The 19601-nt window shown below is 42.4% G+C and overlaps 2 protein-coding genes across 8 annotated transcripts in view; one reads left to right on the top strand and one right to left on the bottom strand.

The window, feature by feature from the left end:
- LOC147999107 (uncharacterized) overlaps positions 1-19601 on the bottom strand; it is a 924037-nt gene that overhangs the window by 527905 nt on the left and 376531 nt on the right. The window lies entirely within an intron of this gene.
- Positions 1195-17040, top strand: LOC147999131 (disks large homolog 5-like). Of its 5 annotated transcripts, none has more exons than XM_087596156.1 (6): positions 1195-1376; positions 2603-2669; positions 13485-13644; positions 14892-15035; positions 15666-15828; positions 16545-17040. In XM_087596156.1, the coding sequence occupies exons 2-6, from the start codon at positions 2603-2605 to the stop codon at positions 16572-16574; spliced, it is 564 nt and encodes a 187-aa protein (XP_087452282.1). In that variant the 5' UTR covers positions 1195-1376; the 3' UTR covers positions 16575-17040. The 5 variants fall into 5 exon arrangements, with proteins under 5 accessions (XP_087452282.1, XP_087452283.1, XP_087452281.1 ...); XM_087596157.1 differs by having other exon boundaries at positions 1198-1399; XM_087596155.1 differs by lacking the exons at positions 1195-1376; positions 2603-2669 and adding an exon at positions 12286-12418.

Below are 19601 nucleotides of genomic sequence, written 5' to 3' on the forward strand. Positions count from 1 at the left end.
TCCAGTCAAACAAGGCGCGCTATAGACACTTGGCCAGGGGTCTCCTGCAGTTATGGCCTCTGGACAGAGGGGTTTCTTACCTGGGGTGGGGCAACCGTGCCAGGTACAGGCAGTGATGCTCAGAGTCAAGACCTAGTTTTGTCTTATTTTCATAGACAAAGTTGCCCAGGCTGGCGTCGAACTTGCCGTGTAGCCAAGGATAATTAAACAACTGATCCTACTGCCTCTACCCCCCATGGCCTGGCATTGCAGATGAGTGTCACCAGAGCTGGCTTGTCACAGCTGCTATACGGCTCTAAGTCAGGGGCCTCATGTGCAGGAGTTTTATGACTGTGCCATCCCAACCCCGCAACCAGGGTTTTCACCTTTCTCCTGCTGAAGTCTGCTTAATCCTACCCTGGCCCCAGGACACAGCAGCTGTGGGAGACTCAAAGTCTGGGGCTTCAGCACAGCATGGGTACACAGCATGGCATGCAGCCTACACGGCTGTGAAAAAGCCAAGGAAGTGCTTCTCAGCTCACCCCCTGTAGGAGTGTCTAGCCCATCCTTCTCTCCATGGACGCAGACATCTGCTTCCAACTGCCCGACATGTCCCTCTGGTTTTGACTTTCCTGGATGCCATGTCAATGCCACCACACAGAGTGCTGCCTCTACTGGGGACACTCACACAACCTCTCTGGGGGACATCTGAGCCAAGCAGGGATTGGGTGCACTGCAGAGAGGTCAAGTCATGTCGTGAAGTACCTTGTCCCACAAAGGCTCACTGTTCAGGGAGTTGACTGGAAAAGTAAGCTTATGCCCCTGGGCAGGGTCCCCATAGGGAGTGTCCTACACCCTGCCATCAGGTCTATTCCTGGTGCCATGCAAATTCAATTTGCAAGACCCAATGCTCTGGAAATGTCAAGAGCTAACGGAAATGTACCAGGAAGTGCACACCACAGCAAAGGGAGAGGATGGCACAGAGACCTATGCTATGGGTTAAAGGGCATGGAAAGGCCACCTTGAGCACAGGGGTCAGTCACCTCTTTCACAAACAAGGCAAAGGTCAATGCTCTCAGCTCTGGGAGCCTAAAGGGCTCTGTGGCTCCTAAGCCCTGCAGCTGCAGCCAGAAGCAGCACTGAACAGGATGTAAATGCTGAGTACTGCGATGTCAATAAAACTTTATTTACAAAACCAAATTGGTGGTAGTGGTGGTAGTGGTGGTGGTGGTGGTGGTGGTGATGGTGGTGGTGGTGTCGGCGGACTGGTTCATTTCAAAGCATGCTGGAGTGGCATGGCCACTGAGCATCGGGAAACACAGAAAGGAATGCGACCGGACGCAGGGCTCCCAACACCCTAGACGTCGACCTATGGCACTGGAACAGGGTCCTTGAAGGTAAGTCTGGACAGTCAGATAAGGTAAGTACAATTTATTACAAGGAAATGGGACAAGATAAATCTTCTCTTCATCTCGCTATGCTTAAGCATCTTTAAGAGTGCAGGGAATTCATGTCTATCAGTCTGGTTTAGAAAAGTGTTTAGAGACAGCAAGAGTACACTCCATGGTTCCCTTACGAGGGTTCCAGGGATTCTGATATCTGGGTCAAAGTGAAAGTTAGGGAGAAAAAGGCTGTCAGGCAGGGCAAAAAGATTCCAATTTCTGGTCTCTTTGGGCTGTAATTTTTACTGTGTTCAAGGCCATGAATGCAGACAGGGTAATAACGAATACAGAACAAGAAGCTAGAGCTTCATTAAGACAAAACGAAAGTAAAAGTTTTGCCCTCTGCACCACTGCCTGAAGCAGGTTTTTCTAAGTCTTTTCCCGAGGATGGCATGTTGACCATTAGATTCACAAGATGATAATGACGAATTCACCTGCTTTTTCTTTTCCTATAATTAGGCCAGCATCGATTCAAGGTGTGGCCCAACCGACTTATTATAAAGGATGATACTGGTTGGTTGAAAAAGGTAGTAGCTTTCTATGAACCATATATTAAGTTTTTATGTATATTAAAATTAACATTGGAAAGAACAATGGTAGGAGAGGTAGCTGGAGGACAACTGCTGCAAATGCTTGCTTTTGAAAATGCTAATTAAGAGTACAGGAGAGCATTATTACCTATAAAGGAGGCTGGGGATAGTAATGCTTATATGAAGGCATGCAAGGGTATCTTTTCTGAAAATGGAAAGATGCATATTTGGCACGTATTGATCCAGATAGAGTTATTAAATTATATGTTTAAATACTCTTGAATATCCTACAGGCACTTTCGCTCAGGATGAGTTGCCTTTAGAATGGGTTTATATTAAATAAAACTTTAACCAAACATTAACAATTAATGAGGAACAAATTTCTTTAATTATTCAGCAAGGCATACAAAGACCTGTTACTCTGTGGGGATATGATTGTGCTGCTATTGTTTTCCCATTAAGCAAAGATAAAGGGGAATATTTAATGCAGATGTCTGAGGTTTTTCAATTAGCCATGATTTCTTACACTGGAAATGTTGAATTTCATCCTCTCCATAGTAAATTGTGGGATTGCTTTAAAAAACAAAAAAAATTTGATAAATACACTAATTTCTGTTGATCCATTACCATCAGCCCTTACTGTGTTTACAGATGGCTCTAAGACCAAGATGGCTTATTGGACCAAAGATTAATTTTGGGGACAAGAATCTTCTTTTGGGTCAGTACAACAAAATGAATTATTAGCGGTAATTAATGTATTCCAGGATTTTACTCATGATGTAAAAATATTATAGCTGAGTCCGCTTATGTTGTAGGAGTAGTACAGAATATTGCGACTGCTGTTGTTTCTACATCTAAGCCTATATTAAATGTTATTCTCACATATTAAAGGACTATTGTTATTATGAAACTCTAGAATATTCATTACACATACTAGATCACATTCAAAATTTCCAGAATCTTTAACACTTGGCAATCATATGGTAGATCAATTAGTGGCATTTGCTACCCCAGAAGAACACAGTCATAATCATGCCAATACAGGATATTTACATATTAAATATAAGATTCCCTATTCTCAAGCCAAACAAATTATTGCTAATTGCCTATGTGTCAGTCTTCACGTATAAAATGTATTCCATCTCAAATTAATCCCAGAAGGATGCAACTTAATACATCGTGTCAGATCGATATAACCCATATTTCTGAGTTTGGTCGCCTTTCACATATAGATGTAAGCATAGATAATTTTTCAAAATTTGTGTGGGCTACACCATTTCCAGGAGTACGCACTGCTCATGTTATACAGCATCTATTGGAAACTTTTGCTGTTATGGGACTGCCTTCTAAAATTAAAATTGATAATGGACAACATATATTTCTTATCAATATAAACAATTTTGTCAACGATATCATATTGTACATATTACTGGTACAGAACACAATACACAAGGACAAGCTTTTGTTGAAAGAATTCACCATACCCTGAAATGACAAATTATAAAATTAAAAAGGGGGAAAAGAGATGGCCTTATGCAACCTGAATGGAGTTTGCAGACCAGTCCCAGGGCTATATTGGCACAAGCATTATACGTTATTAATTTTCTTAATTTACCACAAGGTGAAGTTATATCAAGAGCCAATAGACACTTTGTTGAACTTCCCCCAAGAAGGCATGGAAAAGACAGTATGGATAAAAATTGCCCGGGATGCTGAATGGCAGGAAAGGACATCATTGTATATAGGGGAGAGGGTTTTGTCTCATTACAGGATGGGAGACTATTCTGGTTACCCGGGAGATGGATCCAAGCACAGAATAATAAGAACTGCTCCCTACCCTCAAAGGAATCCAGTTAAACCAGCTACATTTTCTCCTGATGGATGTTCTCAGGAGATGAGGAGGTGTCCTCCATTACTGAGGCCCTGGCTTCTCTTAGTGTCCACAAACAACAATGGATAAGGATCCGTGTAGTGACAACCCTATTACCTATGTGGGGTCAGGTGAAGCGATTAAGCACTGAAAGGAATAATTTTGTCTCCTTCAGGAAAGTCCTTTACGGCTGAGCACTTATTCTTAGCAATGTGTGTTTTACTCATGGTTTCTTCTGCTGCGGACAATGCCAGTTATCGGGCTTATATTGCTTATCATGATGAAATCCTACTACTTTTCTGTTAGTAAATATATGGATAATGACACAGAACATGATTGGAAGTTAATTCAAGCCTATTTAGAGGGTAATGAAAGTGCTTCAAAAGTAATTAATGCCTTGAAATATGATGTTCGAATGTCTTTTGGTAAACAGCTAGAAGATATGGAATAGCGAAATTATTGGCTGATCAATTGACAGGATTAGATCCCAAGGCTTGGCTTCAAAGGATTTTCCATAGCATGGGAGGAGCTAGTTTTGCCATAATCTTATGTACATTATGTATTATGTTGCTTTATTTTTACATGACTAAACCCCTACAAGGACCTTTAGCTATGTTATGTAAAGTGTTACTTTAAAACAAAAGAAAAAAGAAGGAATTGTTAAGACATAGAGATGCAGCTCCCAGGCAGGGTCAAGAAAGGCCTGGTGCCAGATTCAAGTAGGGGCTGGAATGCCGCCCTGGAGAAGAAAATGTTTTTCTCACTTGGCCTTAAATTATGTTCTGCTGTGTCCCGTTTTGTGGAAGTGGTTCTAACGCTCTCTTGGTAATGGTGAGTATATTTTGATTATAATAAGAGAGGTTATTTGTTATATGAATATTTTTAGAAGAAGCTTTCGTTTATTCGTCTTTCTTTGTTTAATCTTCCCTCATTGTTCCTGGTATCCTGGGAATAATGATCTTATGTTATCTTGACACAATGAAAATTGTAGTAATGCATATTCTTAGCTTAATAAGGATTAATAAAGCTTACAACTGCGTGCAGTTTCTTATGCCTTTGCTCTGCACCCCCTGTGTCCTGGGGGTATGCGACCATACCCAGGGCCCCAACTCACTACACATTGACAATGGGTCACCCCACAAAACACAGAAGCATCTACCTTAGTCAAAAATGGACATTTTATTGAATGCACACACTAACACTGATTGATCACATCCATAGCTAAGATACTAGGGGCAGATCCGTGGCCCAAAATACATTCTTCTAAACCTATGAAGCGAAAGAAAGAAAGAAAGAAAGAAAGAAAGAAAGAAAGAAAGAAAGGAAGGAAGGAAGGAAGAAGAAAAAACACAAAAAACTTAAGCTTCTCATAGGAACTTCGCAGGAAGTGTTGTCTGGCGGTCAGTTCTGATTAGGCCATTTTAGATGAAACACTGCATAGTGACCCTTAATGTGATGGGCCCTATATAAAGCTTTTTGCAATATTGGAATTTTAACAAACCTCATCCAGAACATACAGCAGAGGCAAGGATGTGATCACCATGTCCTTGCTCTCTATCAGGTTATTTTTATGTGTCCTTGATTGTCAGGCATAGAACAGCAACAATCTGAAATAGCTGGTAGACATGGAACAAAGTGGCTAAAACTATAGTTGTGGGTTACACACCTCAACTGTCAAAGGCTAATGCTGTCCTCAGAGACCTCGGAGGCCCCTCTTGTAAGACTATCTATTGGAAAGTGGAAGCAGGTTTATCTGAGTTCAAAGTGAACCGGGCCAGCCAGGGAGAGGGCAACATGGGATACTTGAGACCCTGTCTAAAACCAGCACAAAAACCAACCCTTCATTCAAAGCATCATCTATTAATTCTTTATTATTTACCACTTTCTCCCTACCAGCCTTTCAGTCTGGAATGGTAGAAAAGGACTGGGAATGTTCCTTCTATTCTAAGGACCTTGATCTCTCTTTCCTTAGGTCCACATTAAGAACACATGCAAATGGATATCACCATCTGAACAACTTAGTATCATCTACTCAGTATATCTAGCCTAATACTGTGCTGTGACAATCTCAAGCTTCCTTGAGTTTCGCTGAACTAGCAAGAAGTATGAAGTACTGAGGCCACACCCCAGTGATCCTTTCAAGGGGTTAGAAGAAAACCATGAGAGATGCTCCACTTCTTTGTCCTTAGATTAAATCACATTGACACAATGTGGGTGGACTATTTAACCAGACATGTTTCTCCCAACCCCACCTTTCTGAGTTCAGACCATGGCAGAATTCATGCCCCACCACCCTAGATATTGCGTTTTGTGATATGTAATTATTATTTAAACCTATGTATTAAATTTTGTCATTTTGTTAATTTTTGTGGTTTTCCCAGTCTTCTTTGATTAACTTTCCTAGTTTTATTAATTTATCCCCTGTGTTCTCTGGTATTTTGTCCTTCCCTTCAAACTAAAGTATTCCTTTTAGGATCCTCTACAGAGCTGTCTTACTGGTTACTCATATTTTGTTAAATTTATTTTTAGTATGCATTCGTCAGCACAGTACCTGGGCAGCTGCCTGCCCTCCATGGTATCAGATCTACTTTCCAAACAATAACGCTCAACTCTTACAGGCTGTGTAGCATCTTGACTGTTTTTGTTCCACTTGGACAGCCCTCAGGACCAGGCTCTCCTCTCCCTTAACCATGGCTGCTGTCCTCTTCCTCTCTTCTCTCCATCACACATGTTCTTCCTTTATTCTCTGGCAGCTTCTTCTTCCTTCTTCCCTCCTCATGATCCTCTCTAGCAAAGCCCTCAAAGCTCCCCTCCCCCATCTCTCTGCTGTGCAGCTGTTGGCTGTTGGCTTCTTTATAATCACAGTTAACTGGGAACAGGGTCAGTTATTTGGGGTTAACCAGTCCTGAGTTCCACAAATTAGCATTAAAATACAAGCAGAATTAGGCCAATCCACTACAGGGATTTTTGTTTGTTTGTTTGGTTGGTTTGGTTTAATTTTCATTTACCTTTTTACTTGTTATTTTATTTTTGGCTATTTTTTATTAATCGGTTATTTTATTTATTTACATTTCAACTGTTGTCCTGCTTTCCAGACTCCCCTCATCAAACCTTACATCCCGTTTCTGCTCAGCTTTGCCTATGTGACAGTGCTCCTGCACCCACACATATCCATCCCCACCTCACACCTCTAGGATCTGCCTTTGGTGGGGCTACAGGCCTCACCTTGAACCATAGAGCATCCTTGCATACAGTTTGGCTGGCAGTTTGGCCCCTGGGAGCTTGGGGATTAGGGAAAGAAGATCTGTTCAGATATTAAAGCCAATGTTTGCTGCATTCTCTTCTTTTTCTGGTTATAGGTGAAATTATGTTTGTGTGCTTCTCTTTTTTTAAATTATTGAGAGAAGATTAATTTCTTGGTTTTTCTTGGGTATAGTTTAGTTCATTGTCTTGGAGTTTTCCTCCTATTAGCCTCTGTTGTGCTTTCTTATAGAAAAGAATTCTTTAAATTTGGTTTTGTCATGAAATATCCTGGTTCCTCCTTTTATGGTGATTGATGATTATGCTGGATATAGGAGCCTGTGTCTGTATTACATCTGCCCAAGATTTTCTGACTTTTAGAATCTCTGTTGAGAAGTCTGGTGTAATTCAGATACGTCTGAATTTATTTGTTACTAGATATTTATACCTTACCCCTTTTAATGTTCTTTCTTGATCTGTGCATTTAGCGTTTTAATTATTATGTGAATGGAGGAATTTTTCTGGTACAATTAGTTTGATGTTCTGTAGGCTTGTTGTACCTTTATTGCCTTTTCTTTCTTTACCTTATGAAAGTTTGCTGCTATGATTTGTTGAAGGTGTTTACTGGATCTATGAACTAGAAATCTTAATTCTCTCCTCTATCTATTATCCTTAGGTTTCAACATTTAATTGTGTCCTGAAATTCATGGATGTTTTGGATTCAGTAAACCATACATGTTTATCTGAGATGGGTGTTTTGTGCTTTGTGGAATGACCTCCTTGACCCCAGGTTGCATGAAGAATCTCAGCTGACAATGGGGACATAAATCATGAGTTTGTGTAGCAAGACCCAGGCCTCTTCCAGGTTCTTAGATATTAACTGAGAACCTCAAATACAGTAGTAATGTGATAGTGTGGTGTGAATCTAGTTACTCTTCTCTATTTTGATATAGATGACTCTTTGTGTGTCATGGTCAGCTTATAATGACTAGAAGACCTAAGCTTGAGAATAACCAAAGACTACATTGCTTCTCTAGCAGCTGAGCTTTTAAAAGCCCTGGGGTGACAGCAACTGTTGGTGGACATTCTGGATTATTCCTTGTGTACTTTAACTCTCTGTGTCACTTCCACCATGAGTAAGTTAGTTCAATTCCATAAATTGAAAATCCATCACCTGGAAGAAATACTCTTTTTTTTTAAAGATTTATTTATTTATTTATCATATACAAGTACACCGTGACTGTCTTCAGACACACCAGAAGAGGGCATCAGATCTCATTACAGATGGTTGTGAGCCACCATGTGGTTGCTGGGATTTGAACTCAGGACCTCTGGAAGAGCTGTCAGTGCTCTTAACCACTAAGCCATCTCTTTAGCCCAAGAAATACTTTCTGAATATGATCTGAGATTGGCCATGGAAAAAGGGTAGCTTGAACTGTCCCACCTAGGTTCTGGGCCTGCACAGGCCTGCTCTCCAAAAGAAACCTGTGTTCACAGCTGTTGGCTGGCTAAGAAAGATTTCACGAGACGTGATACACAGCCCTCGGACTTCTGCTTCAGTCATCTGCACAATTTTTCCCGGACGATATCCTCATACCTCCAGCAGGCGGGTGATGAAGCTGTCCACTCTCAGCTCCCCTTCAGCCATCTTGTGGGCACCAGACTCTCCTCCCTGCAGCAGGAACAAAGGCTTCTCCTTGGTGGCTGCAGCAGCAGTGGTGGTTTGGCATTCTCACCTAGGAGGCCCTATGCCTTTCTACCCCAGTTCCAACTCACCTCAGGCCCGGGCCTTCCCCCCATCCACTTCCCACGGAGCAGGGAGAGCAGCACCCACTAGAAATAAAAGGGAAGCCCTTGGTCCTGCCAAGAGTGAACCCCCAGTGAAGGGGCTTGTTGGGGGGGAGGGTGGTAATGGTGGGAGGATGAGGAGGGGAACACCCATATAGAAGGGGAGGGGGAGGGGTTAGGGGGATGTTTGCCTGGAAACCCAGAAAGGTAATAACAATTGAAATGTAAATAAGATATACCCAATTTAATAAAGATGGAGAAAAAATAGAAAGAAAAGGCACACATTTAAAACAGAAGAATATGGACCCTAATTTTAAACCACAGCTCTGTCAATTTACTATACCTTAAGGAAGCTCAGAAAAGCAGGCCAAACAATTAATATTTTCTCGGTTTAAGTAAATAATAATGTCCGTTTCTTGCTATTGTGGAGGGAATTAAATAGATAATATGTAATCATGGAAGTTTTGAAGTACCATCCATTTTTCTGTTCATTAAATCAATCTTACTCATTTCATTGATCAAATATGTATGTTTTCCGTTTCACAGTTTTATGTATAATAAAACCAGTATAAAAACCTTCAGAATATTCAGTTATTATAGATATTTGTCATTTCTTACAGAGGGCAACTATGATTGACTACACCCAATTCTATAAAAAACAAAACTCAGGAAACCTGGCCCTTGGCAGCAATGAATCAAGAAATATCTCGGATGGTGGGGCATGAATTCTGCCAAGCAATGACCTCAGATAGGTGGGGTTGTGAGGAAGATGTGTGGTGGAATAGCACACTAGATTCACGTTGTATCATCTTGATTTAATCTAAGGACAAAGAAGTGCAGTATCTCTGATGGCTTTCTTCTAACCCCTTGAAAGGTTCACTGGGGATTGACCATAGAACTTCATTCTTCTTGCTGGGGCAGCAACACTCAGGGAAGCTTGAGATTGCCATAGGCACAGTATTAGGCTAGAAATGCTGAGTAGGTGATACTAAGTTGTTCAGATGGTGATACCCATTTCATTTGTTCTTAACGAGGACCTAAGGAAAGACAGATCGAGGTCCTTAGAATACAAAGATCATTTCCAGTTCTTTTCTACCTTTCCTGAATGAAAGACTGGTTGGCAGAGAATGGTAAAAATTCAAGAATTGGTAGATGATGCTTTGAATGGAGGGTGGGTTTCAGTGCTGGTTTTAGACAGGTTCTCAATTACCCCATCTTGTTCTCTAAGTTGCTCGTCCTGTTCACTTTGAGCTCAAATAAAGCTGCTTCCACTTTCCAACAGGTCGTCTTACAAAGGGGCCTCCAAGGACTGTGAGGACAGCATTAGCCAATGAGAGCTGAGGTGTGTAACCCACAACTATAGCTTTATCTGAAAGACCCTCAGACAGAGGAGACTCTCGCTCCAGTCCTGAGGACAATCACCACCCCATGAACACACAGGACTCAGTCTTGATGTAAAAACAAGAGGTTTACTTTGGGATACCAATGCACTGGGGCTCGACACGGTCCTCACGCAGGAGGGATGTGAGGAGCCTCAAACAACAGAAATATACAGCTTAAAATGTCAGTTAAGATTACACAGTTTCCTTAGCTCAGCTATTTCGTGCCAAGGATAACTAGGCAGATGTTTCTCGTCCTGGAATTCCTGGGATAAGGCCGTAACCACATCAATGCAGCTATTTCAGTATGAAGGACGTCTGACTTGATATATGTTTTCTTATCCTGGGGTTCCCAGGACAAGGACCAAGGATATCTGTCTTGGCAGGTGTTTCTCTTCTGGAGTTCCCAGGACAAGGCTATAGCTATGTCAGCCTATAGCACAGCTGCATTCAGTACCAAGGACATCTCACTTCTATAGTGGTCAGTCAGCTTCCCAGAGATGTTTCCTGTCTTCTAATTGCCCTGCAGTAAATATGTTCTGTACCCTCTGTTCTTATGGTCCGGCAGCTTCCTAGAGAGTGGGTGGGAATGTGCTTTCTTTACTTTCTGGTCTATTGTCTAATGTGTAGGGGCTAAGCGAGGGCCAGCTTAAAAGATTCTCATTCGTAAGAAATGGCTGTACTGATAGCAAACGGGGATCTTTCATATCCACTTTCTTCCAAGTCTACCAGCCATCTCAGATTGTTGCTGTAATATGCCTGACAATCAAGGACATAGAAAAAAAACTTGATACAGAGCAAGGACATTGTGATCATATCCTGTGTTGTTATGTATGTTCTAGATGAGGTTGGTTAAAATGACAATATTGCACAAAGCTTTATATAGGACCCATCAAATTAAGGTTCACTATGCACTGTCATAGCTAAAATGGCCTGGTCAGAAGTGACCACTGGATCACTCTTCTGTAACTTCACATGAAAGGCTTGTGCTTTTTGTGTTTTTTTATTTTTCTGTTTTTTCTTATTTATTTATTTATTTATTTATTTATTTATTTATTTATTTATTGTTTTATATGTTGTCAGGAAGATAGTTCAAGTCATGGATCTGCCCCCAAAATCTGAGCTTTGCTACCAATACTGTAAACAGTATTAGTGTATGCATTCAATAAAATAACTTGTTTTTTTTTTTAGTAGGATAGATGCGTTTGTGTTTTGTGGGGTGATCCATGAAACAGGAGTGAAGATGCTTGTTTCTTACTCTGTCCACTGAGTTATGTCTCTAGGCTTGTCCAACTCCTTTGGCTGTACCCCCCCCCACACACACACACATTGCTGACTATTTTATTTTTCGGATGAAATCAGACGTTATAGCTTAGAGAGGCCTATAAGCAATCCTGCTTTTGTAACTTAGGTGCAGAGAGGAGAGCCCCACACTCAGCCTGAGGGTGCATTCACTGGTGGATCCAATATTTCAGTTTCCTCTGCTAACAGATCACCACATTGTTGCCAGGACCATAATGAATGCAATTCTTTCTCCTAAGGAATCCGGTGGCAACTGTTAAATGTTAAGCACAAAGCTTCAGGTTGTACCTATAATACACACCCACATCGCAACCTACCCTACAGGCTATTTCTGGGTGTGATTTCATGCACCTGCACATGATGAGACAGGAGACCTCTTTGGCTACTTATAGTAACTGGTGTGATTTCTCAGTAATCTTTAATGGGTAATATTGCTGACTGAGGAGAATTTGAGGTAGGATGAAACATTTCTGTGCAGGGATTGGGGAGGAAGCACTCATTTAGATATATAGCAATGACTTAGGTTTTTCCAATCAAGCCTAGAGCCAAATTTGGCTTTGGAAGCATGTGGTGCTCAGTGGCTATGCCACAGGGAAGTCCCCTGAAAAGGGCACATCAGCTTTTGCTCAGTACAGGGAGAACATTAGCAGGGAGGCAAAGTCTGTTCTCCGTGACATCAGCCGTCCCTTCCTGGACATTCTATTGTCTCCTAGAGAGACCTTGGAATCCCTGTGATGTCACCAGTATCGTTGTGACAACCAATTCCCTACTTTTTCTCTTATTGTCCAAAGGATATATCCACAGGCATGTATGCCCGTCTTTGTAGGCGCTTTGGGAGAGTTGATGTTGATAGAGAAGAGTCTAGAGTGAAGCAAACGAAACCTAAAGGTAATGATGGACACAGGACATGGGGAATGTGGAGTAAGTTCTGGGCAGTGTATGTTGAGCTTCCTCTCAGGGGTGAGTGTGGGGGCCTTCAGCTGGCCTTTATAGCAATGGGCCACAACCACTGGAACATCTCCACAGATATTGAATTCCATGATTATCACAATTCCTGAAAGTCAAGGTTTTCACATCATTAGTTTCTCCATAACCACATGGAGGATATGGCAATGCCTATGCTATTATTGGGTGAACTTCTAGTCTTTACTTTTACAGTGCATTTGGTATGTTAAATTGATATAATAACACCATCAGGAGGCATGGAGGGTATAACTTTTCTGAATTAAACAGGGCATCAATGTACTTCACTTTCATTGCTTCTTTAAATTCAGTGACTATCTGACAGTAGTAAGAGGGAGAGAACTGTGCTCCTGGCATGACCGTATATTCTTAGAACTCCTTTGACTACCTCTGGCTGACGGGGCCAATCTTACCTTCATATATTAGAGGTTCTGTGTGGCAGATATTTTTCTACAGTAGCCAAACTATATGGAGCAGGTAGAGAAAGAGCCTGTAACCTATTGGCACTTCTGGGGCATTTGTCATTTCAGTAGGGGGAATTAATAAATCTGTTGACCATGTCCTCCCCCTACATGACTTTTTAATGCAAAGTTATTGGACTAGAGTAACAGTGTAGGATATCTGAGTATCCCTGATCAATCAATTCATTGTGGATGCTGAATTGATGATCTGACTTCTGAAACCAGAGGGGTGAGGGTCCTGAAACCAGGTTGTAGCCTGCGTACCTGATAATAATCCTGGAGAAGGCATCTCTCTGGTACTTGTAAGCCTGTGTGGGCGGGCATAGGGAAAACCTGGCTGCTTACATCTCTTGGTCTCTATATAGTAGTGGGGGAACTGTGATCCACTTAGGATGCCTCTTACACATAGACCAAACTCCTTGCAGTGACACTGGCTTCCAAGCATGTTCTCCTGTTTGGACCTCACTGTGGTCTGTGTATGCTCTATGCATTCACCCCATGCGGGTTCACTTGTGTTCTTCTACCTACAGCGGCCTGCAGACAGACGTCATCCCCTGAAAATGTCCTAAACAAGGTGCAGGACAACGAGGAAGAGGAGAGGCTGAATAGAGAACTGGAGCTAACTACCAAGGAGAGAAATGAGCTGACAGATCGCCTCCTTTATGTGACAGGTGGATCCATGAGCAAGAGGTATGCATTGCTCCAAACAAACGACCTTGTTCTAAACCTCATCTCCCATAGATAGGAGATTCAGAACCTGACCCTTACTGAGGAGTGAGATTGAAAATGGACTCTCTGATTCTGCCTGTTGAAAATCTGAACTTGCAATCTGAGTGAAGATTTCAGGGATAAAGTCACTGGAGCATGAGTTCCCAGTGTACAATTGGAAAGCCCTTGACAGGTGGTAGTTTTGCAAGGTTCTGGGTGCTGTGAGTTTGTGGAGAGTGTTTGTGCTTGCTAGGAAGGTGACTGAACGCTATCATCTCCTGGCAGCAGCCTTAGGTGACAGGTCCCACAGTGTTCATATCAATGCTTAAGTAGAAGGCCTGAGGCTCTGGCCTGCTCCTTCTTGTCTCTGTGCCTTACACTCTGAGACAGTAATGGTGCATGCATTTCTACTGATTCTCATTGTGCTCTTTCCATATTTGTCTCTCTTTCTCATTCTCTGAGTCTGTTTACTTTTCTTTTCTTTTTCTTTTTTTTTTTTTTTTTTTGGTTCTTTTTTTCGGAGCTGGAGACCTTACTTTTCTTTTCTTGTGGGTGTGCCCCAGCTTGTGTGTCTGTGTGTGCACAGCTCTGCATGCATGTGCACAACCTTTATATGTTTCTCTATCCCTCCACCTTTGGAATTTAGGGGTCTGTTTTTTGACCTCAGGATTTACCTTTATAATAGTTTCATGGAGGTGTAAGTGCTTTATTTTGGAAGCCCCACTTTCAACAGCACAGTTCTTTGCCTGTGTAGTCACATTTGTCTATACATTTGTATGCCTTGGGCAGATTATAAGTTTGTGGCAATATCTGGTCTCATCTCCAGAATTATGTGTACTGTCTGCCTCTAGAATATTAGTTATTCGGCTTGTAGCATTCCACTTGTCAAAACAGGAAAAATGAAATCAGAGGTTTCTGGATGTGTGTGTGTGTGTGTGTGTGTGTGTGTGTGGTTGGGTAAGCTCTGTGGCCTAGGCTCTTGACAGCATAACAGGTTTGAATGCAGATCCAGCCCTCCTGATTGAAAAAAGTGAGCCAGGGAACCCTTTATCTGGGTGCTTAGCTTCTGTTGTCCTGGGCACACAATTCCAAGTTTCTGAAGCTGAAGAAGATCCAAATATGTAGAATTCAGAAAGTGTCCTTCCAGGGCTGGGGTAATACAAGACATAGCCTGAGTTCATATAGTCCTAAACCTTGATGTTCATTGGGTTCTATCTTCCTGGGGCCAGCCCCTACTTCAGGCCAAATCCATTTTATGAAAACTTGAAGATAAAGGAGAAAGAGGTCATGTCATTACTGCACAACTTAGACACAAAGAACATTGAACATCGTGAGAAATTTCAGGAGCTCAAGAAGGAGATTAACTTCTATCGGTAAGTACTGGTCAAAAGGGCCCATCACTTGTGGAATATCCATTGCTGCCTCTCTTTGTTCTGGACTGGAGAGCCTGCAGCTCTGGGTCCATGTCTTCTGCTGTTTAAATATCACTGTGCCGTGGGTCTTTTGGACTCAGTTTCAGTTCCATAAGAGACTGTGACTTCTCAGCACAGTGTCTATGCATCTTTAGAAGGCTCTGGATAGAACTATACTGATTCAGGCATCAGAGTGTTATTAGGCCGACCTGGGCCTCTGGGGTCATACCAGGTTTAACAAAGCTCAATGTGGGGACCACATGGTTAGCATGACCTCCCTTGGTTCTACTGTCCTCTTGTGGTTGTTTACTGCCTACTAATTGATGTTGCCCAGATGCATTGGGCTTTCATGGATAGTTGTAGATTCCTTGTTCTTTTGGAGAGACATGGACTGTTAGGTGCTTGGGTCACAGAAACAATTTATTCTTCCCTGGATTGGCCGTTTGCTGTTTGTGGAGCAGCCTTACATGTATGGAGATGTATTCTATGAAGTCTTTATGGGTATCTGGGTCCTGGTGGAGTTTGTGGGATTTGGCAGTTGGAATGGGAGGAAGAGGCTTCAGGATCTTACTATGCAGAGTGTGTTTCCAGCAACCTGCACAGCCGGCTCCTGATGGACCAGGCATGTATGAAGAAGAAGTTGGTCACATTGAAGCAGGAGAGCAAGGAGTTAGAGCGATATTTGTTTGAGTTGAACCCGAATGCTGAAGACGAACAGGAGAAGACCAGCAACCTCCAGACCCAGCAAAATTTGGTAGGAACAAGCAGCTGAGTCAGATTAACAATGTCTGATACCATTTGCCTATTGGATACATCTTTGCTTCCCCTATCATCTTTCTAATCTCCCCACACCCAATCAGTCACCCACCTCATGTGATAGAGTTATTCATTGCTCTGTCTATGCACAAGTATTCTGGGATGTTAACCACTTTTCAGAAACTGAATTATGGGCAAGTACACTTCTCTGCCCTTTTTGAAACTGCAGTCCAGAAATGGTGACAGAGGAATAACATATCACATGACTGCATCTCCCTGTCATAGATTGGATGCTATGAAGAGTTTTGAACGAGTTCTTGGTCGTGTGACAAAGGTCATACAGGGGTCATGTGATGGTTGGAAGCACCTTGTAGGGATAAGAACCAAGTGCAAATGGCAAATGAGTCCTGGTCTTTGGCTTTGATCTCAGTATCATGTGGCCTTCTACTTTCTTCCTGCAACCCAGTTAGGTCTCTTCTCCTTTCCCCGTTCTTGGTTTTCACTGGTAGAAGTTTGAGGAGCAGCTTGTTCTCCCACAGTACTGTGAGGGTTGTTGGTGACTTTCCCCAGGCTGCAGAGATATCAGCAATGATTTCAGTGAAAAGATCAGTGCTGTCTGTCCAATGCAGCTGAAGGGACAGAAGGCAGCAACTTGACACCTGGTATGCGTGTCCCCACTAAATCAGTGTCTTAATAGCTGCCTTCTCCTCCCAGGTCTCAGGAACTGCAGGAGACATGGAATAGGACAGATCCCAAGAAGACAGCCCCCTGAAGAGTGAGTTTCTCTGTCAGGAGTTCCCTGCTGACGACAATCCTCAACAGTCAAAGACTTTTTTGGGGAGAATATTCTTCTTCTCAGTTAATTTCCTCATTGTATAGAGACCCTAAATTTATGTATCCGTATGCCAGCCTGTCTCATTGAGGTCTTTCTCCTCTCTCATACCGACAACACCATTTGAGAGACATCTGAGGGGACTGCCTTGACATCTCCCTAGAGGAGAAACAGCACTACAACTGTGTTTCTAAATGTTCATTAAGAAAATGCTGTTAAGAAATGTTTTTGGTTATGATTTTCATTGAAGTTTTCTTTTTGTTATTTCATAGTTATATATTCTTGTTACTGTTTTTCATTTTTTATACCATTTTAGTTGTTCATTTTATGCCTGTTTTTTGTAAATTGTATTCCTTATGAATAAAAATTGATTTGTAACTCTTGACTCTTAAGACCATCTTATTCAAGGGTCCTTTCCCCTCCTGTAGACTTAGAACTGACAGCTGGATATGGATCTTTGCATGGTCCAGGCAGCATGAGTAAATAGGGAATTTAAAGCCACCAAGCTGTACACAGGGTGATAGTGTCTTTTGTGTGGATAATGTGACTTTTTTTATGGACACACACTTTATGATGTAATCACTGACATACTGTATCCATGCTGTCATGTGTTCTGCTCATCCTAATCTATATCAGTCTACAACACCCATTCCTTATTGACTGTTTGCCCAGATATTGAGTAACACACACTCATGCCTGTAGAGCTGCAGAAAAAATGACAACTTTCACAAAGGAATATAGAATAATCCTAATCGAGAACCATGTGCCTCGGTTTTTCTTACAATACAGCATTAGTATTAAACCACAAAGATAATGACCATCAACGTCATTTTGGGAAATAGGTTTTTATAGGTGCTGTTTCATTTGATCATTCATATGCTGTGTTTTTTATTGTTGCTGATTATATTTATTTTTATCATGTAACTCAATGGATCTTTTTTTTTCAAATGTATGTCTGGGCCACTCCTGAGTGCATTTCCCTCATGATCCAAAAGAGGGAATAGCATTCCCCATTGTAGATGATTGTTAGGGACCATGTGGTTCTTCTGAGAGAGCAGCAGATGCTCTAACCTGGGAGTCATCACCACAGCTCCTGTAGGTAGCTTTTGTCCTTCCAGGGCATGTGCTATACTAGATGGACGCCATCATCTCCCATTAAGGAGAGAGATCTCAGGAGATTTGTATGTACAGGTGGTTGAGGGGTGCCTGCTCAATGTGGTAGCCTGCTAGGCATCCACACCGGGCTCTGGTGCCTCCACTGCTCATTGTGCATTCTGCATCATCCTCCAGCATCACTCAGTTTCAATTCCAAACAGAGATTTCACTTACTATCAATGATCATATAGATTATGCACATCTGATAAAATACAGAAGAGACTAGCCTCCTTCTACAGGCCAACTTGGCATAATGAATTCTTTTGATAGAAAGCAAGATAATTATCTTAATCTATGCAGTTTAGGGAGGTCCTCAAGAGCATCCATAGTGAATGCAGACTGCAGCTGTGACCACATGTTTCTTTTGCAGAGCAGGTCTGTGCAAGCCCAGAACTTAGGTGGGATAGTTCATGTTTCACCTTTTAATGGAAATCTGTGATCGTATTGAGAAAGTATATTTTCCACGTGACTCATTTACAATTTATGGAATTAAACTGACTTACTGAGAGTGGAGGTGACTCAGAGAGATAAAGTGCAGAAGACTTATCCAGTATGTCTGCAAACAGATGCTGTCTCATTAGGGCTTTTCAATGCTCAGCAGCTGGAGAAGCAAGGGAGAGGCATTGGTGACTCTCAAGCTTAGGTCCTCTAGTCATTATAAGCTGAGCATGACACAAAAAGTCATAGGTATCACACTAGAATCTAGTAACTAGATTTAACCAACCTACCACATTAATGCTATGTTTGGTGGTATTTTTTGCTCTCTTAGGACCTGGAAGAGACTTGGGGTTTTCTAGTCCGACTCATAATTTATTAATCTTCCCAACACTATGGGCTGTGTTCTGTTAATGCTAACAGCGGCATCCAATACCTAGGATATTTTCTACTGTCATGTGTGACGTGAGACAAAACAGTCCCTGTCATCCCTCACCTGAATAAACTTCCTTAGAGGAGAGTGTAGTTGGAGGGTCCTTCTTTCCTCTCCAAGATCGAGAAACATTTCCAGTCTTCAGACAAGTGTGTCAGCCATTGTCCAGTGACTGTCTTGAGATGTCCACATTGTCAGCGGAGTGAGGGCAGGGCAGGGCAGGGCAGGGGATTGGGGCAGGGCAGGGCAGGGCTGGGCAGGGGATTGGGGCAGGGCAGGGTAGGGCAGGGGATTGTGGCAGGGCAGGGCAGGGCATTGGGGCAGAGTCCATGAGATGTCAGTAGGCAACAGGCCAGCTGGGGCTAGTGTGGGTACAGGGCTTCTAGTGTGGGTGTGAGAGGAGGAAATTAGGAATGGTCAGATTCTGATGCAGCACATAGGCCGGAAGCAGCTTAGATCATCTCAGTGCCATATAGGGACATTGTAGACACTGATGGGCACTGTGGGGATGGTAGGGTCCCATATAGAGCTCTCTGCAGGTGTCAGGAGAGCATACAGTGGCTCTGTCAGACTTATGACAATCAGGCAGGCACTGGGTGCAAGTGAGAATCATGGGACAAGCCCTGTGTGCAGCCTGGTTTTGGGACATTCCCAGGTGTCCCATGGACTGCAAATTAAAGGCAAAGGACACAGGGAAGCCAGCAATTCCCATGCACAGGACATAAATACTTGTAGATCTTTCTAGAATTTCCATAGACTATCTGTCACTAGTCCTCATTATAGAAGGCACCAACATTCTGCCCTCTACTTCAACTTGGTGAGACAGTTATTCTAACTCCAGCAGGAAGGCCTCAGGGAAGACAGTAAGAACTCGCAGGTCACCCCTTTTACTATTGAAACAGGGTCTTCCTATGGA

The sequence above is a fragment of the Rattus norvegicus genome, chromosome 19 (assembly GCF_021556685.1).
Source record: "Rattus norvegicus strain SHRSP/BbbUtx chromosome 19, alternate assembly SHRSP_T2T, whole genome shotgun sequence".
NCBI classification, from domain to species: domain Eukaryota; kingdom Metazoa; phylum Chordata; class Mammalia; order Rodentia; family Muridae; genus Rattus; species Rattus norvegicus.